Raw genomic sequence first — 23,795 nt, 5'->3', positions numbered from 1 at the left:
AGAGCTTCCAGAGCAGACTGATGAAAACACACAGAAACAAAGGACCACAAAGGCAAGTTTTTTGAGGTAGTAGCTGTATTCAAATGATTGACAACACAATCACGCCCTCTCTACTGTACCAATGTTTCAGCTACAGAAATGACTTTTCACAAAATGCCTTACTTTCTATACAGCACTCAATCAAATGTTAAAATGAAATGGTTTAACTCACTACCCACAGATGACTAATACTGTCAGGACACAGCATTTGTCTTTGTGTTCTTTTGCCCTCTTGTTTTACTTAAAACATAAAACTAGTGTCCCAAGGTGTAAGCACAAGAAACTAACTATACAACAAAGCAAAAACTTATACATGGCCAAACTGTTTTCAGAGAAAATACTTTTTTTAATTCTTAATTTTGTTAGATGCACATGTAAATATAGTATAAATTATTGTGACCGCTTGGGACTGTTAAACCATTGGGGGTTGTTTTAGTGTTTATTATTCACTAGTAAAACAAAATGTAAACAAAAAAAATCACAATAAGAGCACCAAAGGTAACGAAAAAAATAAAGATTATCGTCAACAGTTTATATATATATAAAAAAACAAAAACAATATTTAAATACATTTGTAACCACTTGGCTCCTTCACGCACACTGCATCAGACCAAGGCAAATTACATAAACCAAAACAAAAAGCACCAAATGTTAAGGAGGATGAGAAACAAAAAAATCTAGTAACTAATGAAGAAATATTCTTCTAATTTTCCATGTGATCAGTGTTAACGTTTTGTTCCAGGTGTTTATTTTCTCTTTCTGTCTTGAGAGCATCGTGGACAATACCTGATGAATGAATAAAAAAGCAACGCAAAAACATTTAGTTGACTGACTTGGATAAGGTACAATTCACACTTTTATTGCACACAGTGAAAATAGGATAGTGCAGCTCAAATTTCTTACCATTTGCCTCTTGGTTTAGTTGTCAGGCCCACACAGGCAAAATGGAACCACTCAATAGAGCACTGGAGTAAAGAAAAAAAATATTATGTGCTGTTACGTATTCCATTGCAAATGGAGCACTTAGTTGAGACAAAATCGTTCAAAACACATGGTTACAAACAAAATCAATCTTTTAAAGGAGACACATCTGTATGTGTGGTGTGGCATCTTTTTATTAATCACGAACTCTGTCATCTATGACCTTATCCACAGAGGAAGAGGCTATGTACTCTATGTACATTACCTGATTATTACCTCCGCCAAGGTGGGTATGTTTTTAGGTAAGTCCATTTTCTTTTTCTTTTGTCTGTTTGCAGGATTACGGAAAAACTACTGGCCCAATATTCATGAAACTTGGTGGAAGGGTGTAACATAGGCCAAAAAGGAACCCATCACATTTTGGAGTGATCCAAATCAAGGGGCGAAGATACCATTTTTTTTAAAACTTTTGTCAACATTGTGAGAGAGGGCATTTGTGCTGCATTCATGTGGTGTCGAATAATTGGAATAATTAGTTCCCCACTGGGAAAATTCACCCTACATAAACCTTACTTACTAGGAAGCTGGCAGGGTAAAGAGAGTTTCCTGTCCGATCCAACTGATTCGGACATTTGCGTTGTGACATACATCTCCACCAGGTAATGTCTACATAATTTCATTGTTTGAAGGAACTATCGGGAGATAGGGCATGCCTTGCCAGAGGTCTGCGCTCTCCGAGGGCCTTTTATTTTTGATGTCAAACATTATCAAATCTTCTTATTCTTATTGAATCTTTTCAATTTCAGGCCTGTACCATAAAGGTAAATTGTTGTTGACCTTTGCATTACTTGAGAGGTATTTACAAACATTAAATCATAAGTTGTTTGGACAGGCCATTCACATTAAAAATCTCATTAAAGTACCATTTTATGTATTTTTTTGTTCTAAAATGTATTGTCTTTTCTTCATTTTTTATATGCAAAATGTCACAATGAAGTATTTTAGTACATATCTACCTCCACTTTTTCTTTTCATAAAACACATTTCATTATTTTGCACATGGATCTTGCTCTTGGTAATGAACAATATACAATATTCTATCCAATAAAATATGATTATAGACTTTAAGGCCATGCAAATAACCACCAGTAGGAAATACTGATACAGATCTACAAGGTATAGGGAAAACTATAAACACACTCGTTTGTACAAAAGCACAAATATTATGCCCCAATAACAATTATAATAATCACAACTCTAATTAGTGTATTTAACCATAAGTGTCTACAGAATTGTTGTTTGTATTTTATAACATACTTTCGTTGTAGGTATTTTTGTCTAGTGGCTTCTGTACTTGTATTTGCAATGTGTACTATGTTGTGAGCTCAGGTCACTTTTCTCCTATTCTTTATTCTCTTAATAATATTTTATAAATGGGTGTTCCTTTTTGCTTTTATCTATGTAAAGCACATTGAATTGCCTGTGTAAAAAAAAAAAAAAAAAAACTTGCTATTGCTGTTTAACCCATAAGTGCAACTGATGTATAGCATCATTTATCCACAAAGTAAAAGAGCTATGTCACTATCCTTTTGGTAATTTTTATCCCACATCTAAATTCTCAAACCAAATCCTTTCCAATATTAAGTCCCAACCCAACCTCTTGTTTAATGCAAAAACATAAAAATAAAAAAGGGGAAATTATAATCCCAAAGGCACTTTATGTGACCCCTGACTAAGATTGAAAGAAGGCCATAAAACAAAACTCACATCAGTGTTGTCACAGCCAATCATCTCGCCGTAAGAGACCTGATGACACAGACAGTAGGTGGGTTCGTTGGGGTCCACTGGCATGTCCAGCACATCAGATGGGTGCACATTCCCAAAGTTGGTGGCAGGGCTGTTGAATTCTCCTCTGATGATGGGAAAAAGTGTTGAAAGTGAGAAAGGGAGTATCATCATAAAACTAACCAACAATTACATGAAAAGTAAACACATGGCCACCACAAGCTGTGTGATATACAACATACGGCTGAAGGAGTTTGACTTTCTTCTGTGCACTCTTGGGACTGCCGTCTTCATCTGAACTCTTCACTTTAGACCTTGTTTTAGCCGTCTTCTTTTCCTTCTGTCTGGTTTCAACTGGAATTACACAACCACTTTAATATTTTACCAATTATGGTTTGGGCTGCACTAAATAATAATTATAACAATAATAATAATAATAACCCAACATTAAAATAAATTAAGCAAATACAATGGACACACCTTTCTTCCCCTTGCTAGAGGTGGAATCATAGTCGGTGCTCTCGATCTGCTTTTCCTTCAGGTCAGCCTCAAACCGAGCCAGGTCTGTGTCAAGACGTCGGATGTGTTTGTCGACCTGCAGAAAACGAAACTTCAGTGAACTGATTGTGTGCCCACTTTTATGACCTACAGATGTATGTCCAACATTGGTTATTTCTAAGATACTAACCATCTCATAGGTCTGCATGGCCAGCTGCACTTTATCATCTCCAAACTCCTTGCATTTACTGTAAGACTGTTGAATCTGTCTCAGTATGGACAGCTTTTGTTCAGAGGAGAGAGTCCTGGCGCTGGCTGTGTACTCTTTAGCCAAAGAGTCTATCTGTCCCTTTAGATCTAAAACAAAGACAAGGAGGAAAACTGCTAAAACAATATTGTAACTGTTGAGTCAATGTTACCAATGGGATAAAACTTGTACTGAAAATAAAAACAAATATACAGAAGATAATTGCAATGACAATGTACTTACATATTGTGTCAGTTATACATATGTTTATTTGGTTTATTGTCTATTTTGTTGTTATTTTGTTGTATGGTCTGAAATATTGTAGTTACTGTGTCATCTTTTCTGGATTTTTGTTTGGGTGGGTGGTGATGACGCAGGGTGGAGGATATGTTCATGTTGCGAATTGTATGTTTGGTATGTTGTTTAAAAGATTAAAAAAATTGTTAATCTCAACAACAAAAAATAGGTGTCTGTTTTCTTGTTGAGCATTCGTAAACTAATCATTTTGAGCAATACCAGAGATAGCTTGAATATTGGTTAACACTAACACACTTATTATACTAAATTGAAAAAAGTGACCTATTATCATACTGTTGTTCTTTAGAACATGTTTACACACTGTTGTGGAGTATGTACTAGTTTTCAAACCAAGATCAGTGGTTCCCAAACTTTCTGGCTGGTGGTGACCCTTTAGAGGTTCTGTACTGGACGTTAATAAAAAAGTAAACACATATTTTATAAAGATATAGTAGAGTAATGACATCTTAAGCAGAGAATGAAGTCCCACTCCCTCTTTGTGTGTGGTAATCTGAGCTTCTCTGTTTATTGTTTTGATAGCCAGTCAGGCCGTGCATGCATGGTGTGTGTTGGAATCAGATTCCAAGGGCTGTGACAAAAACGTTGGTATTTAACGGAGTGTGGAGACAATCCCAACCCACTTTTTCCAGTATTTCGAGTACAGTCCAAATTAATTAATGAGTCCTCCGTTGTTGGATTGTTTAATTTTAAGGATTTTCAGTGACCTGAGAAAGTCACAAGGAAAAAACAAACATTAAAGAGAGAAATAACTGTCTTCAAATCATCTTGTGATTGTCTCAGTTGGATCCTTTTGAGGACCCCAACCCCCAGGTTGAGAACCACTGCATAGAGCTCATAATTCAACCATGAGATATAAAGGTGGCATAGTTTGCTTTAACGGGTCTCTATAGAACAGTACTGCCGAAATGCGTTCTCACATCAATCCATTGTTAAAAATACACACGAAGATACACAGTTTATTGTTCTCACCCTCTGTGCGTTGATCTAGATCTCTCATCAAATTGAAGTTTCTCTGCAACTCGAAGGGCAAGTTTTCTATACCTGGTGTTGTGGAAGGGGAGACAACAGTTTAACACCGCTTTAAGTGAGACCAACATGAAACAGCAACGCTAATAATACAAGCAGGATAGCTATCTGAAGGATGTGCCTTGGATGATCCTCCGGCTACCATTAACGATATCGCTTTACCTAGCATCCACACGAAATGCAAAAAAAACAGCAAGGAACACAAAGACAGCCGAAAATTCTTGTATAATTAATTTAAACTAGATCAGCCCAGATTGTGCAGTAGGTGTGCTGTGCCATCTCAAGCTGCATTCTCCTTGCGCTGCGGTATCCCAGCAAATAGACAGAGCCTAAACCCGCTCACCGCTAGCAAACGGCTAAATTATTGTTTCGCGTGCGGGTTGTCCAGGAGCTACAATGCACAATGAAATACAAGGACTAAAACGACCTAAGTAGGTTTAAATGTTTTCAAACTTGTATAAGGCATTATAAACAGCTTACTGTCCAAATAATGCTCCAAATACATCCCCGCCGCCATCTTAGAAAATGTAAACAACACAGCTTCCGGTCCGAAATGGACAACTCGGATTGGCTGTTTCCACATTCTTGACAACACTGCTTTCCAGCAGAAATACCCATTCAAAGTGGGATGCACTTTTCCAAGTGAAAACTAAATAAATGTAATTATTTCTATTTATGACAAGTCACAACTCAATTCAAGATCTTGTTACATTAGAACACTGAACAATTGAAGTGTGTGAAGAATTAGATGACATTTTCCAATTTCTGAATGTTTACATTATGACTAGTCAGAACTTAACTTCACATACCTCCAATGTCGTTCTGACTACTCAATTTAAAGTTACCAATTTGGATGTTTAAAAAAGTGACTTACTACTAGTCACATTTCAAATTGTAGATATCTCATTCTGTAACTGGACTAGTCAAACTTACATTTCAGATGTCTAATATGTAATAAGAGATGGTTAAGCAAAAGCTATAAGAGGGCTAAAAGGGTTCACCATAGCTGGCTTATACATTTAGCTCTCTACCCCTAAAAAAACAGAAGATGTTTATGTACTATAAAGACAAGTAATGATCAAACAAGTGATGAGAAAGATATCTTAAAAGGTTTATTATGTTCCACAGATGTATGGAAGTTGTCCCACCCTGCAATTGACTCAACAGACAAACATAATGAATAATCTGGAACAAATAAAAAAGGGAGAGTGACATAACTAACCAGTCTAATTAATTTGTACACAGGCATTACAATTAATATCTGACTGAAACATACAGAATTGCTGCTCTGAATGACAACGGCTTTCACACTTGTTAGCTGAAGGGATCTTACATAATCTAGTACAGTGTATCGAGCTGTACACACCATCACTCTCCGCCTTCTTTTCCCAACAGGTGCTTCAACTTTCTGAATTTATTCTTTCCCATTCTGTCCTTTGCCTTCATGGGTGTTTTTCTCTTTTTGCCTTGCTTTTTTTCAAATCTGCTCCCTTCTTTTTTGTCAGCCTTTGAAACTTTAGTTTCATCAGCGGTCTTCACTGCAGGCTTGTTGGGTTCCGTCCCCTTTACAGTCTCTCCATCCATTTTGGCGACCTTTGCTTTTTTTGGTCCAGCAGATAAGTCCTTTTTGCCTTGTGGCTTGGCATTTGCCATTTTCTTGGCTTCTGTTCCATTGGCTTGGGGTTTCGTCTTTAAGCCGCCTGCTTTGGAGGGGACAATCTTCTTTGTCTTGCCACTTTTGGATGGTTTCTCTTCAGGTGAGTCTGTTACAGCTGTTGCCTCAGGAGCATCTGCGATTTCTTCTTCTTCTACATAAATAAATACAGGATGAGTTGTTGTTGTTGTTGTTAAACCGGGTAACTATCATGATAAAAGTTGGCATGTGCTTGTAGAAAGTGTTACCTTTTGCTGCTGGTGCAGTTGGAATTACATTGGAGAATTTCTTCAGCTTGGCCACAAAAAACCCATCCATATTGTGGGAATGAGGGTAAAATCTGCGTGACATTCTCAGAGTAGGGTGGAATCTACGTTCTTTGAACCTGTAAGAATGGGAAAAAAAAAAACATTTTTAGGGTTGAAGCTCAGAGTACTTGGCCTTTCACTACCTCTGCCACTATGTGAAAACCCATTGGTTAGCTTATTTACCTGGTGAAGCCTTCCTTGCCAAAGTCAAGTCCAGTTGGAACTAGCTTTACATTCCTTTTCTTTAAAGCGTAGTCCACCACCCATTCATTCTCCTCCACCTGGTGGATGACATTTTGATCAATACCGAAACCTGCCTGCTAAATACTCACAAAGAACATAAACCTAAGAATAAGCCTGCTGCATATACAGTACAAATACCATTATTGAACATGTGCAGTAGATCAGATATCCTCCAGTGGGGGACTCCGCATTGACAGAGTCAATTGCAGATAAAATCAGTTCTTTCTGCAAGTGAGCAGAGCGCTGGATGTCGGCCTCATCCTGTCAGGAAATAGGAGGGGGCATGATAAAAAAAAATAGTCTTTTTTTTTTACATTACTTAAAACCAAAAGTATACATCTGTTTGAGTGTATACTCAAACAGTGAATGGTGTTTTACCTTACTGGTCTTCACAGCTGGATCTTTAGCAATAACTCCTGTGCCTGAGCACGGAGCATCAAGCAGCACTCTATCAAACCCACCCATCACCTGTAGGCAAAGTCAGTAGACTCTTTAAAACTCTAGAGTCAATGTAAACCACAGACATAATGTTTTTTCTACAGATGTATAAACAATACCTTTGGGAACTGCCTTCCATCGTAGTTGCAGATAACAGTGTTGGTGACACCCAGACGGTGGACGTTGCCTACCACACTCTTCAATCTGTCAGCGTTGGCATCATTAGCCACGATCATGCCCGTATTTCTCATCAGCTGAGCTGAGGGTGGAACGTTCACATACAACGTTAAAAAAAATAATTTAACTTGCATGTGAGAAAAGTTTGCAGTGGTCTACACTGCACTTGGAACAAAGCTATTATGATATTTAATTCACTTTAAAGTTTGTTTCCAGCTTCTCAAATGTAATAATTTTATGCTTTTCTGTCGTCATACATGGGAGTAAAATCAATTTATTTTGGTTTTGGGCTGTTGGTTGGATAAAACCAGTAATTCAAATACATCCTGTTGGTCTTTAGTAAGTTATAACTGGTATTGTATTCACAATGTTGTGACATTTTATATACAAAACAGTTAATCCATGAATCAAGAAAATTATCTGCAGGTTAATCCATACTGAAAATAATCATTTGTTGCAGCCCTAGTCTAAATTATGCAATTTGAAATGCAACATAAAATAAGTCTAATGATATATAACTGCAGCACATCTTACCAATATAGGTGGTCTTGCCTCCTGGGGCTGAGCTCATGTCTAACACTAGCTCTCCCTCCTGTGGAGAGAGCGCCATGACGGGCAGAAAACTGGAGGCTCCTTGCAGCATGTACTGACCAGACAGATACTCCGGGGTTGCACCTGTTTTAAAACATGGAAAGAGTTACAAGTTAGAGTTAAAAGTTTGTGAGGTGACAGTCAGCCTCAGATATTTTCCATTAAACAATCCTTAATAGCTCAAGTAAAATCATTGACATGAATGTGGTGACACATACCTACAGGTACTGAGGAGTCATAGATGACCAAACCCACTTTAGACCACTTCCCCAGTGGATCAAGGTTGACTCCTCTGTTGATCAAGGCCTAAACAAGGAAAAACAGACCACAGAGTTCAATATATGATCACCCGAAGGCAGCATTTCACATTACACAATGCAAAGGTTTTCCTTGCGTTCAGTGGTGGTTTCTTGGTTAATGGCATTCTCACCATAAAGCCAGACATTTGTATCTTTCCATTTGAATATTCTTCTATTTATTTCAGCCACTTTTTCTCTAAAGAGGCAAATGTGAGCGTTATTTTTTGCTCTGCTAACTGCATTTATTGATATAATGATACTAATGTTTTAATATTATTTTCTCATAGTGCTGTCAAAAAACAAAATCAAATCAATTGTATTACTACTTTGTGCTTTTTTGTAAGTCGACTTACAAGACATACACATTAGAAATTTTGACATTTGAAAATATTGTAACTGGCTATTTCATCTCTCTTCCACCCCGAGCAGTTACTGTACCTGTGCAAGATCCCTCCTCCTTGTTTTCAGTGTGTTGGTTCGGATGGTGACAGGTCTCTGAATTTCATTGGCCTCGAGGAAATCAACTAGCTGTAAGCACAAAGGAAGAAAAACAAACACGTTAATAAAAAAAATAAAAATAAAAAACTGCAGTCAAAATATAAATTCAACACACACACTCTCAATCAGGTCTTAACAACAGCCACATGTTCAAACTATTAAAATCGTGTGCATCAATCAGTTCTGATCATGATGAGAAAAGAATCCCATTGTGCTGTCTTTAGTACTACAGGGAGAAAGAAAACAAGGCACACACCTCTGAAAGAGGGAAGAGGTCCATCAATTTCTCAATAAGGAAGTGGTTGTAGCTGTAATAAGTACAGAGATCCTTCTTCAAAAGAGAGATGTACTCTGCTCTCTCTTTCCCCTCTTCCCTTTTTGTTGCAAAATTACAAAGGACATCAATGTTGTCCATTATTCTTTGATGGATTGTCTTCAGGTCCAGAGACATGATGCCTAACAATGTTGATAAGAAAAAAGGATTTAGGATTCTTGCAAAACAATTAATGGGCTGCTTTAAAAGAGAAGAATCTCATTGTAAAAAACTAAGTTACTCACCTTCCCTCTCGCTTTCCTCCACACCAGGTAGCCTAAATTTATCCATTTCATCCATGTTGGCTTGTACAGTGTCTTCCTCATCCATGTCAGCCTCGGATTTCTTTTCCTCTTCGTCGTCATCTTCCTTCTCATCATCGTCATCACTCTCTAGAGCCATGGTTTCCTGCAGCTTTTTTGCTTTCTTGGCTGCACGCTCAATGGGAAGAAGCTAAATAAAAAGGACAGTACAACTATGTTTACCACATTAACCACCCTTGAACTTTGAAAAATACTTGGTGGCAACATCCAATAGCACCGTTTAATACATCAACAGTGACATTTTGACATTTGAATCACCCTTTTAAGTAAAATTTCAAGTCTTGAACACAGGATAAAATGGTAAAAAGGTTATAGTAGAATCATCTCACATACTTCCTCTCCATCACTTTCTTCTTCCACTGCTTCCTCCCCACTGCCGTCATCAAGTGTACCATAGTCGTCAACCATTTCCTCTTCTTCATCATCGCCATCATCCTCCTCCTCCTCCTCCTCCACCACTTCTTTCATTTCTAATTTGACACCCTTCTTTCCTTGGTCTTTTCCTCCCTTCTTCATCTTTGGCTCCTCCTCTTCATCATCATCATCATCTTCCTCCCAGTGTTCATCACTGTCCTCCTCACTTTTGGGTTCATCAATTTTGCGCTTTTTCTTAGCTGGTTTCAACCATTTACTGTTCTCATCAGTGAATCCTTTAGAGAAAAAGTACCAGACAAATGCCATGTACATATTGTGATTGATTAGAAATATTCTTCACAAAAATAACAACACTTTGGCAACATTTCAAACATTGTGTGACTATTTCATGCTTTTCTTGTTTGCAGGTGCTGGGTTGTAATTATCGGCACTTGTGTATAACATGGTTTCTGCATGTTTCACCAAGTCAGATTTAAGACTTCCTAAAAGTCCCATGGCATGAAAATGTCACTTCATAGAGTTTTTTTAACAATAATATGGGTTCCCCCAGCCTGTCTATGGTCCCCCAGCGGCTAGAAATGGCGATAGGTGTAAACTGAGCCCTGGGTGTCCTGCTCTGTCTTTGAGAAAATGAAAAGCTCAGATGGGCCAATCTGGAATCTTGGTGGTTAAAGTTACCTCCCCTTTCCCTGCTTTGCCCACCCAGAGAATTTGGACCGGCCATGGAAAGAGAGAGACATCATGGCTTTCAAACAAGCAAAGTGGCAGTTGGTAAAGACCCCCCCCCCCCCCCCCCCCTCCCCCTCTCCTCCTCTCCTCCTCTCCTCCTCAATAGCTACAGACACAGAAACATGGCACGTCCTAAAGAAAGCTCATTTTAGGACTGGCTCTAGTGGCTGTGATTCTGCACCAAGGCTGAACTTCGGGAAAGAGACTTCAGATATGTAATATGTAATAATAATATGTAATAATTTGTTTATTAGTCCCCAATGGGGAAATTACTGTACTGCACTCTGTGTACACACTTTTTGTTAGTACTCACACACAGGCCTGAAATACACACACATGCTCAGGACCTATACATGCACTATACATGGAGAGATGTCAGAGTGAGTGGGCTGCCAGCTGAACCAGCGCCCTGAGCGGTCGGGGGGGTACGGTGCCTTGCTCAAGGGCACCTGGCAGTATACAGTATACAGTATAAGGGGACCACTAAGGTCTATATAAAAGCATCAAAAAGCAGCATGTCATGGGACCTTTAAGACCATTATGAATGAAATTTAAAATCATATATCGCCACTTTAAAAAATACAAAAAAAGTTAAAACTTCAGATGTCCGGAAACATCCTCATTCAAATTATAAGACTGGTGTCTAGTCACTGTGTGGAGGACCCAGAGCGGCTCTGCTCTTAGCGTTGGCTCCAATCTAAAAGCAACATGGAGGCAGACCGTGGTGGAGTTACCTTTCTTGGGTTGTTCCTCCGCAGAATCTTTAGGCTTTTTCAAGTTCTGGACTCTTTTCGCAGCTCTGTTAAATAACAACATGAATGAGCAACTTGTCACCAGATTGATAGTATTTCATGTTGCGTAATCAGTCAGACTTTTACCTTTTCCTGCCTCTACTTGACAGGCGTTTTGGTGCAGTTTCATCTGCAAACAAAAAAACAATAAAACATTGTAAAAACAAAAAAGCCATAATCCTTGTCAAAGTTGTGAATTATTGTTAAACTTTATGGTATAGATTTCCACAGTTGATGGGAATCTTTATAAATAGCTGATAGTTACCATCATTAGTTATAAACTTGGCCAACTCGGTCTCTGCTCCTTTCTGCTTCCTGGATTTTCTCCCTGGTCCTCGCTTCACCTTGTTGGTGGGATCCAACTTCCGACCCATGACTATGACTTACACAGACACTTTTAAAAGCAGAGAAAAAATATGATTTCATCTTTCCAAAAACCTGTGTAAAATAACAATGTCAGTGTATACGAACAGATGCCACTCTCAGTGCGGTCTTGAGACCATGTTGTGTTGTAAGTTAGTGGGACGCATTTGCGTGGAAGCACACAACTGTAATACCTACACATACAGTAGTGAAGTCACAGCATGCTGCACGGAACTTCTTATGGTAAAAAAAATACTATCAATAATTATATTACTTAAACCCAGTGACATTTCCTTCAATAGGCATCTTATTTTAAAGTGATCTTGAGGTAACTTTAGGCCTCAAATCACAATTTTTACTAATAGTTTCATGGTACTTCATATGAATTCAAAATTACATTCATAGGGACATAGCTACCCTAAATGTTAAATTCCGAGGCGTTCAAAGACTTTAGTTGTGACACAGTAACGGCAGAATAAGCTGTGACGACCAGTTATACAGAACAGTTAACGCTAGCTAGTTGATCCAATATGTCGTGTTTGCAAGTTAATATACAGACATCGGTTATTAACACTGTCTGACTGACTCTTCGCCTAATGAGCTCAGCAACAATTCTCCACATACTCACCGATGAACCTGTCTCTTTTTGACCCAACTTCTGATTATACGGTGTAAGATTAAAAAAAAAAACCCACACGTGAGTTTACTTCAACACGTTGAGGAAGAGCATCCGGCGCATACAAGTGAGGTAAAGCAAGACACGCACTGCGTTGCATTCAAGCGCTAGGATTGGCTCATGCTAAAGATAAAGAGAGTGTGTTAAGAGTGTTGATTTAATAATATACAATCTATGATTTTGACCATAGGATGTTTTGACCAGTCTACGGTTTTCGTTTTGAACATAGACTGTACAGTCTATGGCTTTGATCAGCCGCGAAGCTTTTTTCCCCCCATGATCCCATCTGGCCAATATGCGTTCAAGAAGAAAAACGGTAAATTAACCATAACTTAATCATTAGTTAGTTTTCCATCCATCTAACTATTTTCTTCCACTATGCTTTCGTTAGTAAAGCCATATATTAAGCAACAGTTATCACTTAGCAGTATGGCAACTTGACCTTAGTTAGCGAAAGGCACTTATTTGTTTTTAGGCACCTACTCGTGAACGCGCACTTCTGCCGTGACGCAGACATTCCGCGACAGTCCAGCTGAAGGTATCATGGCGGCTCCTAATGAGAAGAAGCGTGGTCTTGAACATTTGGACGAATATGAACCAAAACCAGCCAAACATCTCCGCAGCCTGCACGACCGTATGGCAGAGAGGAGACTCGTTGTTATTCTGGAGGGAGCATCGTTAGAAACAGTGAAGGTAAAGCGTCATGGTCGTGTTTGCGTACTGTTGTGATGCAGCGCCTACCTGCTACGAGTGGAAGTGACATGAGTAACCATACCTTTTAAAATTGGGGATAACTTATACAATAAGTACATGTTTTTTTATTTCCCAGGTCGGAAAAACCTTTGAGCTGTTAAACTGTGACCAACACAAAAATATGATCGTCAAAAGTGGAAGGAATCCGGGACATATAAGACCAGACATCACACATCAGGTATAAACACTCATTCAGGATAGTACGTACAACTGTGTTCTTCATTTAGGTTTGTCAGATTTATGAAACGTGAAATCAAGAGCATGATCGGTTTATTTAATCATGGCCGATTCTTCATAACATGTGCAATGTAAAACTCAGTAGCAGCTTAACTTCTGGATACATGTAAGTTCGGGAGACTTATTGATCTCAATCGAGGAGATTAAGGTAGACAGCACAATTTAACCATTATGTGCCATTCTGCAGTCTCCTCAACTCTGAGGGTCTGTGCCTTTTCCTGATATCTCTAGACCAAGCTGTCAGGTTTATGTTATGCCAAGATATCGATGGCGCCCAAAGCAAAGCCTAGTTCTGCGATACATGAGAAACTGTGGCAGGCCCCATTTCACTGTTTCCTCTGACCTCCAAAAGGAGACAGTCCTGGAGGAAAACATCCCCTAATCATGCAGCTGTCTAGACTCCCAGACTCTGTAGAGAGACAAACCTATTCATGCATGAAGAGGTTTGGTTATTAAGAGACAGGCCGAATATTCTCGTCCCCTGACCTGTGACCTATGATGACCCAAGGTAGTCTTAAGTTTTCCTTTCGTCTCATCTTACTACAACATGGTGTTTTGGGAAATTCCACCACAGCGTGTATTTAGCTGACACTTTTGTCCAAAAAGACTTCAAAGTCAAATTGATATTTTGGTATCAGAATGTACACAGAAATACGTTTGGGCTTATATGTCAAATATCAGTTAACAAGAAGGCAGTGATGCACTTATAGAAACGGTGTCACCATTACGTTGTTTATTCATCAGAGAATACTTAAGTTTATAAAATATCAAATATAGAGCTCAGCCTTAACACCTCCAGTGTTGTTATGCATCTCCTACAAATATTGTCATTGTCAAAATAAGTCATTTTTGAGTCCTGCAGGGAATTTTAATTTTCCTGTAGCCCGTTGTTAGAGATGCACCAACATAGTATAATGTCAAATAGTCTATTTTCAATGCATACAAGCTACTAGTGGTATAAATTTTATTTTACTGCCAGTATTTGTTGAATTGTATAGCTTTTCTTATTTTTCACTAGATGAAACTTATAATAATAATAATAATAATAGCAGTAGTCATATTAAAAAAAACTACTTACCTCAAGCATGTGAGCCACAAAAAACATATTGGTGCATCTGCTTATTATATTGTATCTTTTATGTCAGTAGTAGCAATTTATTTTTATTTTTTTAAATAAAGTTGAATCATTTTTAACTTAAATATCTTATTTCCTTTTTCAGTGTCTGCTCATGTTGATGGACAGTCCACTAAACAGGGCAGGCCTTTTGCAAGTTTACATCCACACAGAGAAAAATGCCTTAATAGAGATCAACCCACAGACCCGCATCCCAAGAACCTTCACTCGCTTCTGTGGCCTTATGGGTAAACTAAGAACTTGAAATGCTTTCTGTGTTACGTTTATCTTTGTGTAGGCAAAGTACAAAGCATATTATGTTTCATATCTAAACTACTCTTTTTAGCTGATCTCGTAATTATTTTTTCTTCTTTTATTTCAGTTCAGCTGCTTCACAAGCTGAGTGTCAGGGCCGCTGATGGTCCTCAGAAACTCCTGAGGATGATTAAAAACCCAGTGTCTGACCACCTGCCTCCCGGCTGTCCCCGCATATCCACCTCGTTCTCTGCTGCCGGAGAGGCTGTCTGTCCTCGGTCTTTGGTGCCGGAGGGACCAGCCGCAGTGGTGGTCGGAGCATTTGCACATGGAGCGGTGAGAAACGGCTTTAATGTTAGCAGATCCACTACTTTAAGCATCAAATATCTGTTACTTATTCCTTTGTCTTTTTATTAGGTGAACGTGGACTACACAGAGAAGACGGTGTCCATCAGTAACTATCCCCTCTCTGCAGCACTGACCTGTGCCAAGATGTGCTCTGCTTTCGAGGAGGTGTGGGGTGTCGTGTGACAGTCGATAAACTACTGCTGTTCACCTGACAGAGACAGTGGAGTACATGGACTTTTTTTAATGGACAAGGAATGGATAAGATGTCCATTTCACCAGTGATGCTGCATGGACTACAGACATGTATCCCGTTGTACACTGTATGTGTATACTTGTATGATGGTGTTTGGCCACCATGTGGAACATACAAAGTTTCTGTACCCAGTGTTTCCTTTTCATGTAGAAGCATGGCTGTTTTTTTTATACCATTATCAATTGCACCAATTACTGAGTTTTGGATTATCAATCAGTACATTTACATTAAAATATTTGACTAAATGATGTGGTTTCTTTCATTTAGACTGAGAAGAGTGAAATACATATCAGATTCAAAATTTTCCAAGATTCTAATTACATGGATTACCCTGAGAACATGGAGCCAAAGTGTAAAATAAAAATAAGACATTAGAAAATACATTTTCAACTCCGCAGATGCATCAAAAGAAAAAAATTAATTTCAGGTTGCTAGAAAGGTTTGAGTTTATTCCTGCTCGCCTTTAATTCACCTAAATGCTAATAGTAGTAAGCTCTTCTCCTGGTAACTCGACGTTGTGTTTTTAGTCTTGGCATTGGTTGCTGGCTTTTCCGGGAAGATTTATACGGTTGCTGGTTTTGTTTTGGTCGACGTCTCGGAGCCCTTTGAGCCTTCCTTGGTGCCTTTCGAACCCGTGCCACGCATTTCGTTGCAGATCTGCTTTTCTTCCCTGTTGGCGTTGGTGATTTTCTTCTTGCTTTGGGTGTCTGCTGTCTTGGTTTGTGTGATTTGGTTGCTGGTTTACGAGTCTTGCCTTTTGGTTTTGGTGATTTGGCTGCTGGCTTACGAGTCCTGCCTTTTGGTTTTGGTGATTTGGCTGCTGGCTTACGAGTCCTGCCTTTTGGTTTTGGTGATTTGGCTGCTGGCTTACGAGTCTTGCGTTCTGGTAATTTGGCTGCTGGCTTGAGAGTCCTGCCTTTTGGTTTTGGAGTCTTTCTGGCTTGTCTCTGTGACTTTTCTGCTTCTTGGGAGGATTTGGTGGTTGCTTTGCTGTTCTTCAGAACTCCTTTCAGTTGTGGCGAGACCACACTGCTTGTCTGTTTCTGATTTTTGTAGAAAAAAAACGGGTTAAAAATAAGTGTCAACACTGTAATTACTTTGTATTTTTTTATAAGACAAATATGTTGTCTCTAACTTGTGCATTGAAATGTAAAGGTCAAGTCAACACTGCATCACATTGGGAAGAAAAGTGCTGCGGCTCTCAATGGATTGAAACTTTCCAGTATGTTCTGCTTTTGGCCCAATAAACGATATGTATAACATGTACAAACATTGCAGCAAAACTTTTCTGCATTACTGTTAGTGATTCAGTGTTGTATGTCCTGTTAACTAAACCCTTTATGGGAAAACAAGTTAACACAGTATACAGGCAATGGCTATTTTACCTCATTGTTGAGTCTGAACGTTACATTCCTTGTAGTTCGTACAAGTTTGTCATTGTTAATCAGTCTTTGAGTCGCCACGTTCACCCGCCTGTTGTTCTTGGTGACATTGTAGCCTCCAGCAGCCAGCGTCTGCTTGAGCTCCGCCATGGAGATGCCACCTCGGTGTTTGCACTGGGAAACCACATTGAGGATGAGCTGGGGAACATGAGGCGAGGCCGATATTGCAGTGTTTGTCTTTGGTGCATTCTCAGCCTTAGTTTGAATCTGATGCTTGAAAAGGCGAACAGGAGTCTCTGAAAGATCAATAAAGAAAAGAAAAGGCTGGGTGACGTGAAAAATTAAATTTAAAGCAATTATGTAATGATACAGAATGTGTATCTTGTTCCAAGGTACCCAATTCAAATCATAACCTTTTTTTTTTGATGAATATAAATTAATTGTAACTAATTATGTTGACCCCCCACCCCCCCCAAGCTAACGTTAGATTAGCTACTTGACTGGAGCAAGTTAAATCATTAACAGACAGACCAGCTAGCTAAAGTTTGCCAAAAACCTCAACTTGAAATGCTGTCAAGTTTGAATACAAATAACGTGTTGCTTTGACTAGCTAGCTAAAGTTAGCTAACTGGTAGCTCAAATGACTGTAGCGGTAAGTTAGCTAGTTACTCACTTGGCAGAGAAACCTTCCCCGTCACGGTGGACTCGTCCGGGTCCTGGATGGCTCGTTTTAGAAGTCGGCCCAAACGCTTGGCTCCCGCTTTTCCAAGGCCTTTCCCAGTCGGAGTTTTGGTGGGTCGTCCCAATTGTTTTACTACCTTTAACTGTGTATTTTCTCTTGCTTTAATATTGGTATTTCCTTTTGCGCACTTCGTAGTGGCTTTCCTCCGCATTTTTGCTGTTAGCCTATTTCATATTTCAGTAAGAAAATAATTTTAAAAAACTCCCCAGCTGATTTTTGGAAGGTTTGACAGGCACATAGGCCTATGGCCTGATTTTCAATTGGTAACTTTGATTTTGTTTTTCAAAAATAATTCTTTAGTTGCCGTGGGAGATGATTGTCTCCATCACCTAGGAGACAATAGCTCATTTAAAACTAATCGTTTTTACCATGGCAGCAGATGTGATAAAGTGGATCTGTGACCACATTTTTTTTTCTAATGTTTATTTTATTTACATGAATATGTAACAGCTTGTGCAATCTATGGAAATCCAAACATCTTAACTAGCAGTCACTGTACAAACAATGTCAGTGTACTCTCACAATTGACTGTTATAATGAATAAACTATCTTTGTAACAACAGTTTGTAAACATCCACAGTGCACTTAATTTCAACAGCACCAAGTGGATAGTTTTGTCAGACAATCAATATTAATAAATAACAACAAAAAACAAGTGCAGGTCTTCATAGTGTGCTCAGCATGTTTGTAATGAATGCTGCAGGGTTTTACTGGGGCAATGCAGGCTTGTAGGACACAGGTCAGATTTGGCACAAATCACTGTAATCAAGAAGGAGGGCTCCAAGGGCATGAATTCACGGTATGGGTCTGAGTCACAGTTAACCTGGAAAAGGAATATAATAAAATGTGATCAATAGTTGAGAGGAAAGAAGATGACAATTGTAACATAATAATAGAAGCACAGTACCTGAGAAAAAGATGTGAGAAACAAACGTGTCTGTGATAGTCCTAAGATGGAAGGGTCACTCGGATGGTTCATCAGACTCTGATGATAAGCCTGAGGAAAAAATGTGGATGTATGAGCTCAGTGTTGTTGAACACCCACAAGCAAAAAAACCTGAAGATGGTCGCTCACCTGCAATGCTATCTGCAGCGCAGAATACTGCACCCACACCTCCTGCTTCTGTGCTGCTGAGAGAGAAAACGCCCCACCTCGGCCTGCTCTTTCTGTCACCGTGAGGTAGTGAGCCCACACACATTCCCCCACAGCATGCACGGTCTCACTTTGAGAGTAAACTGCAACACAACAAAAAGATTGATATGATACTGCATCAAACCATCTGTAGGTGAAGTGTTATTTGTGTGTGTGTGTGTGAGAGAGAGACCCAAACATGACAAATGTGAGCTTCTCTTACTGTCGGGCAGAATCAGGTGGAGGATATCTTTGGCGAGAAGAAAACCTATTACACCATAATTCATTGCCCTGTTAAGAAAGAAAACAAAGTGTGTACTAAAATGTGCAACAATCAGTGTTATATCTTATATGAAAACCATTTAATAGTAAAATCCATGTACACTTTACCTAGGATAGGAAGGATGGAAGAGAGGAGGGATAAACATTCCCATGGGAAAGAGGAGCTCATCACCCAGGATAAATGGTGTGACAGACAGACTAAAAGAAACGAGAAAAGATTAATTGCATGCTTAAAACATTCATATCAACTCTCAACTTTAAGAATAGAGGCAGACACTTACATATCAGCCTCCTCAGTCTGCTCAGTCAAGAGTTGACGGAGTCTCTTTTGCCACAAGGTCAGTATTTGGACGTAGTTGGAGAAGAAGCTGTGTGTGCCACTGCCGATTGTCACCTGGAATCAAAACTGATTACTATTTTTTTTTTTCCATTGAGTTGCACAATAGATACGGACAATACAAATTACATTAGACAAAGTTGTGTTAAGTAAGTTTAGGTTGGTTTAACTAGGGTTAAAGCATTGTTGTTACAACTGTGTTAGTCAGCAGAGGTATGTAATGTACCTTGGAAAATAGCAGGTCAAGCTCAGCCTCACTCAAGATCCGTTTTGTAGTCCAAAGTTTTGGAATTAAAGACTGAACCTGGAGGAAGACATACCTTTATTGATACAGTATCAAAACCCAAACAAAATGCAGTTTAAAGAAGTACAATATCTCCTGCTTCACTTGTTACCTTTTTCATGACGAAGTGGAGAGACTTCTCATCTGTCCACTTAAGTTCATGTAATTTGGACTTGAAGGAGGAAAAGATATTTTGAATAATCTCCTCTGCCTGTTGAACATTAAGATCTTAAATAAACATCCGCCTTAAAATTCAGTTGCTGCTTAGTTCATTATGTCCCAACTTCCCATAATAGCTACTCACGTCTCTTTGTGCTGTCCTTTCACTGAGAAGGTGTGTAAGAACAGAGTCAAATCCTCTCTCTGTCTCTAACACACAGTGTTTCCAGCGAGGGTCTGCCTGGTGAATAAGCCCACAATGAAGACATGACTCAGCAAACCAACTCAAATGTTGTTTTTTATTTTATTTTAAAGGACTTTGTCTGTGTTGACTCACCCCTTCAGTGTTACCTAGAGCCACTGACAAATTCTTCTCTGTTTCAGAAAACCTGGAGTCTAGAGCAGGTATCAAGGTGTGCAGCAGATTAAGGACCATGTAAGTATGAATGGGGCCGCTGAGTGGATTCAAATCAGGCAGCACAAGGTCATGAAAGAAAAACAGAAAAGTCTATGTTTCATTGTGGGAGGTTTGTGTCACTTTTAGTACCTGGTGCTCAGCTCTTGCTTGTTCATCCATTTGCCAATGATGCGGGACATTTGCACAACGTAGGGTAAGTTATGCAGAAGGACGTGATCATCTTCGATAAGAGGCAGTTGATGGAAAGCGGCCTGCAGACAGCCCAGCCAATCAATGGCAGGGGCCTGGCTCTGTTAACATATTTACATAACGAAAATCAATTGTCGCATTGGATTCAGACACAGTGTGTATGTGTATAGCAACACACACCCCCTTCTCCTGTACCTGTAGCTCTTTGATGGTCATGCGCTTATAGAGCTGCCCTTTCGACAGGCGATAGTCCAGAGGTGCAGCAGCCACAGCGAGCTCAGAGGACAGAGACATAAAGTTGCCCACATGGATCATGCTGCTGCTGGGCAGGGCCCCCAACAGTGCCAGGTATCTCTGACATGATGCCAAGAAGGGACGTAGCGTCTGGATGAAAAGAGACAGGAGAATGATAAAGGAATGCATTAGTGGGATGGACTAACATCATTCATTCAATAAAATACATTTCTTGAATCAATAGTGGTCTGGCAAACTCATCACCTTAGTTTTAGCTTGAGACTTCAGTGTCTTTCTGTTCCATTCAATTGGGATTAACAGATCTGGCTGATCAATCTGTTGAAAGAGTGGATACTTAAGTTACAGCAATATGCCTGCTATGGTAGTTCTCCCACCAGCATGTAAGGACAAATTATTCTAATGGTTACTGGCCTGTATGTATCTTTTGATTGTCCCGCGGGCAATTTCATTTGGGTCTTTGCCCACATAGAGGTTGAAGAATGGAAAGGTGGCATAGTCTCTCATGAGCAGGCTCAGGGTGGAGTTGAAATCCGTCTTATTCCACTGGCCTGATACTGCCCAACCTCCCAGCTGAATACACAGAGAGATAGCAACAGATCAGATCTAATCATTATATATGGCATGCATGAGACATAAGATGAGGGGATATTTTTTCTTGGGCAATAGTGTTACAGACATGCTGCTAGCATGGGTAAAAATCCTGCCATGTTAGTGGTAAGATGCATCATTTCTTTGTGGCTTGTGTTGCCTGAGATGCAATGAATAATGGACACAGTATTTCCCCTAACCTTTAAAGAGAGGTGATAAGGGAACATTGCATTTGACAACCTTTCTTTTGGGATTTATCAGCCAACGGCCCCCATTTCAAGGGCATATAATTATCTCACTTTCTGGATGAGTGCAAGGAAGGGTTCTGCTCCAGCCATCTCTATGGATTTGATGTCCAAACAGGAACAGTAAAATCCTTTGGCCTTCTGCACTGCTTTACTACCCGGTGTGTCATTTGAGTCTGACAAACAGAACAAGGAAAACATGATTCAGACAATACATAAATATACTCTCTCATACAGACATATGATTGAATAAATTAATACATTGTAGGGTGGTGAACATTACAAGACAGTTCAGTTGCAGACAACTACCCAAGATCTCCCTAAGATACTGCAGCAGCAAAGTTTTTCTATCCAGGATTTTTTCCTCTCTCCGTCCTCTGTTTTCTTTCTCTTTACTCTGTGCTCTCCTCTCTGGCCACACTGCCTTTTCCCTCTGGTTCTGTGGATGTCCAGGGATGCCCTGACCTCTTTGCCTCCCCCCACTGTCTGGTGAAAGTCTGCCGGATCCACATGTGAACAAGAAGTAATCACAGGGATGCGTGAATGGATCAGCAGACATGGACAGACGGGCCGAGGCCCACTGACATTCTGGGGAGAGACATGGGGTCACTACTGGAAAGAGTGAAAAAAAGAGTCAGACAAAATGGCAAATTCTGAATTAATGTTATAATTCTGTTGTGTTTCTCTTGAGGCCTACCTTTGTCTTTCTGGTTATTGCTCCTAGTTTGAAGAATATGATGCATATAGAAAATAAGTAGCAGAATGGCAGCACATAAGAAGAACCCCAAAAAGAGGAGAAACAGCTTTCGATGATTTATCCACACTGGCTTTGCTTGGTTCGGAGATAGCTGTAGCTCAGGCTGTAGCTGGGTTTGTTGATAGATGTTCGAGGGATCTTGGGTGGGGAAGGGCAGCTGAAACAGAGGCGGAGGCTGTCGCCCCCTCTCGGATTCTGGCTGTGACGATGGCTGGGCTGATAGCTGGGGTTGGAAGTGAGCAAGTTAAACAAGAATGAGTCATCAGAGACACAGTCGTATTTTTGGAAATGTATGTTGTTGTTTTTTTTACTGAACTGGGCCCACAACATCTCCACACGACTCACCAGTGAGTTCTGGTGTCCCAGAAACCTCTGACCATCTCCACACCTCTCCCCAAAAACCTATCCATTCTTTACATCTGATCACAGCGGGAGTCATTTCATTTCCACACAACGCTAAGAGGCCTTTTAATATTTCCAACAACACCAACACAGGAATTTCTATTCTAACTACTGTATTCCAAGTTTTAATCAGAGCAACCATGGCATTAGCTTAAATGTTACTATAGACATCTCCACTGATTTCACAGTTTGGTAGAATCATACGGCATGTTTATTGGCACTGGACAGCAGCTTGTCTATGTACATGTTTTCCAAAGTTGCCAAAAAATGCTGGTAAAAAAACAAATCAGTTTGTATGTGGCAACACAAACATTAGCAAAACAATTTGAACGCATTGCAGACCTCTCCAGACAACATCATTAAATAATATTTTCCAGCAACATATGGCTCAGCTCCAGTTTCCAGCAACTAAAAAAATCACATAAGCCTTTTACAACCATTTGGACATAACAAATATAAACAACTTTTAACAACTTTCAACTTTTAGTTTTTTGAAAAGGTCCTACCTCAAGCTCTATTGGAGTTTCACTCATTCTTAGTATATGAATGTCTTGCTCTGTTTCTCCTGCGTGTTGCGTCCTCTGTCTTTTACATTTGATGTATCACATGCTCCCTCCTGCTGCTGTCCCTCTGTCAAACAGCTGTCATCTCAGCCCTCTATCTCTCTCCATCACTCACTTCTCTCATCTGACGCACTGATAAAAAAAAAAAAAAAAAAAACTGCAGGCTACGTCTTACTCTCCTTTCCAGAACATCTCTATGGCATGCATGTGGCTGTTTCGTGATTTGTGAACCCAGGAGAAACTATTTATGTTAAAAAAAAACAAATCCTGTGTGCAAGGTTTGAAAACACAAAGGTTTGGGCTGGTAAGTTGAGGCCAACAAATTCCTTTTGCCCATACATTGTTATGATGTATCGCATTGAATGAGGGCAAGCACTTTCTGGAAAGTAAACACTCACAGACGCACATGCACACATGTCAGCTGTCGTCATTATCAGTGCAACATATGGCTGTTGACAACTGATAGAGCAGTTTGGCGTCCTGAAGGTG

General features: G+C 39.6%; 5 protein-coding genes across 13 annotated transcripts; 1 reads left to right on the top strand and 4 right to left on the bottom strand.

The window, feature by feature from the left end:
* Positions 1-57: 57 nt before the first annotated feature.
* ing4 (inhibitor of growth family, member 4) lies at positions 58-5,417 on the bottom strand. Its single transcript, XM_032518810.1, has 8 exons — positions 5,315-5,417; positions 4,778-4,849; positions 3,434-3,600; positions 3,226-3,340; positions 2,988-3,099; positions 2,728-2,872; positions 943-1,004; positions 58-825 (listed from the first exon to the last, which is right to left on the bottom strand). Exons 1-8 carry the CDS (start codon positions 5,415-5,417, stop codon positions 786-788), a joined length of 816 nt encoding a protein of 271 aa, XP_032374701.1. The 3' UTR covers positions 58-785.
* A 515-nt stretch (positions 5,418-5,932) lies between these two features.
* Positions 5,933-12,807, bottom strand: nop2 (NOP2 nucleolar protein homolog (yeast)). 3 transcript variants are annotated; one of them, XM_032518645.1, is made up of 16 exons: positions 12,565-12,807; positions 11,839-11,967; positions 11,661-11,703; positions 11,517-11,581; positions 10,012-10,328; positions 9,601-9,808; positions 9,299-9,498; positions 8,983-9,072; positions 8,464-8,551; positions 8,189-8,329; positions 7,597-7,736; positions 7,418-7,507; positions 7,178-7,300; positions 6,980-7,077; positions 6,737-6,873; positions 5,933-6,642 (listed from the first exon to the last, which is right to left on the bottom strand). In XM_032518645.1, the coding sequence occupies exons 2-16, from the start codon at positions 11,945-11,947 to the stop codon at positions 6,203-6,205; spliced, it is 2,289 nt and encodes a 762-aa protein (XP_032374536.1). In that variant the 5' UTR covers positions 11,948-11,967; positions 12,565-12,807; the 3' UTR covers positions 5,933-6,202. The 3 variants fall into 3 exon arrangements, with proteins under 3 accessions (XP_032374536.1, XP_032374537.1, XP_032374538.1); XM_032518646.1 differs by having other exon boundaries at positions 11,839-11,951; positions 12,565-12,677; XM_032518647.1 differs by lacking the exon at positions 12,565-12,807 and having other exon boundaries at positions 6,203-6,639; positions 11,839-11,947.
* Positions 12,808-13,097: 290 nt separating this feature from the next.
* emg1 (EMG1 N1-specific pseudouridine methyltransferase) lies at positions 13,098-15,813 on the top strand. Its single transcript, XM_032518831.1, has 5 exons — positions 13,098-13,305; positions 13,442-13,543; positions 14,823-14,964; positions 15,099-15,307; positions 15,389-15,813. The coding sequence occupies exons 1-5, from the start codon at positions 13,156-13,158 to the stop codon at positions 15,500-15,502; spliced, it is 717 nt and encodes a 238-aa protein (XP_032374722.1). The 5' UTR covers positions 13,098-13,155; the 3' UTR covers positions 15,503-15,813.
* Positions 15,814-15,993: 180 nt separating this feature from the next.
* LOC116691271 (histone H1) lies at positions 15,994-18,054 on the bottom strand. Of its 6 annotated transcripts, none has more exons than XM_032518775.1 (4): positions 17,628-18,054; positions 16,958-17,250; positions 16,489-16,624; positions 15,994-16,452 (listed from the first exon to the last, which is right to left on the bottom strand). In XM_032518775.1, exons 1-4 carry the CDS (start codon positions 17,845-17,847, stop codon positions 16,052-16,054), a joined length of 1,050 nt encoding a protein of 349 aa, XP_032374666.1. In that variant the 5' UTR covers positions 17,848-18,054; the 3' UTR covers positions 15,994-16,051. The 6 variants fall into 6 exon arrangements, with proteins under 6 accessions (XP_032374666.1, XP_032374667.1, XP_032374669.1 ...); XM_032518776.1 differs by having other exon boundaries at positions 15,994-16,410; XM_032518778.1 differs by having other exon boundaries at positions 15,994-16,368.
* Positions 18,055-18,106: 52 nt separating this feature from the next.
* On the bottom strand, positions 18,107-23,430 carry kel (Kell metallo-endopeptidase (Kell blood group)). 2 transcript variants are annotated; one of them, XM_032518639.1, is made up of 18 exons: positions 23,250-23,430; positions 22,282-22,564; positions 21,894-22,196; positions 21,639-21,760; positions 21,163-21,321; positions 20,995-21,066; positions 20,692-20,880; positions 20,437-20,597; positions 20,227-20,344; positions 20,035-20,130; positions 19,843-19,941; positions 19,674-19,751; positions 19,392-19,504; positions 19,219-19,308; positions 19,052-19,119; positions 18,772-18,932; positions 18,604-18,693; positions 18,107-18,519 (listed from the first exon to the last, which is right to left on the bottom strand). In XM_032518639.1, exons 1-18 carry the CDS (start codon positions 23,274-23,276, stop codon positions 18,373-18,375), a joined length of 2,376 nt encoding a protein of 791 aa, XP_032374530.1. In that variant the 5' UTR covers positions 23,277-23,430; the 3' UTR covers positions 18,107-18,372. The 2 variants fall into 2 exon arrangements, with proteins under 2 accessions (XP_032374530.1, XP_032374531.1); XM_032518640.1 differs by having other exon boundaries at positions 21,894-22,193; positions 23,250-23,429.
* Positions 23,431-23,795: the final 365 nt, after the last annotated feature.

Source organism: Etheostoma spectabile, chromosome 6 (genome assembly GCF_008692095.1).
Source record: "Etheostoma spectabile isolate EspeVRDwgs_2016 chromosome 6, UIUC_Espe_1.0, whole genome shotgun sequence".
Classification (NCBI taxonomy): Eukaryota; Metazoa; Chordata; class Actinopteri; order Perciformes; family Percidae; genus Etheostoma; species Etheostoma spectabile.
The sequence above is the reverse complement of the archived record's forward strand: the minus strand, read 5'-3'. Positions and strand labels throughout refer to the sequence as shown.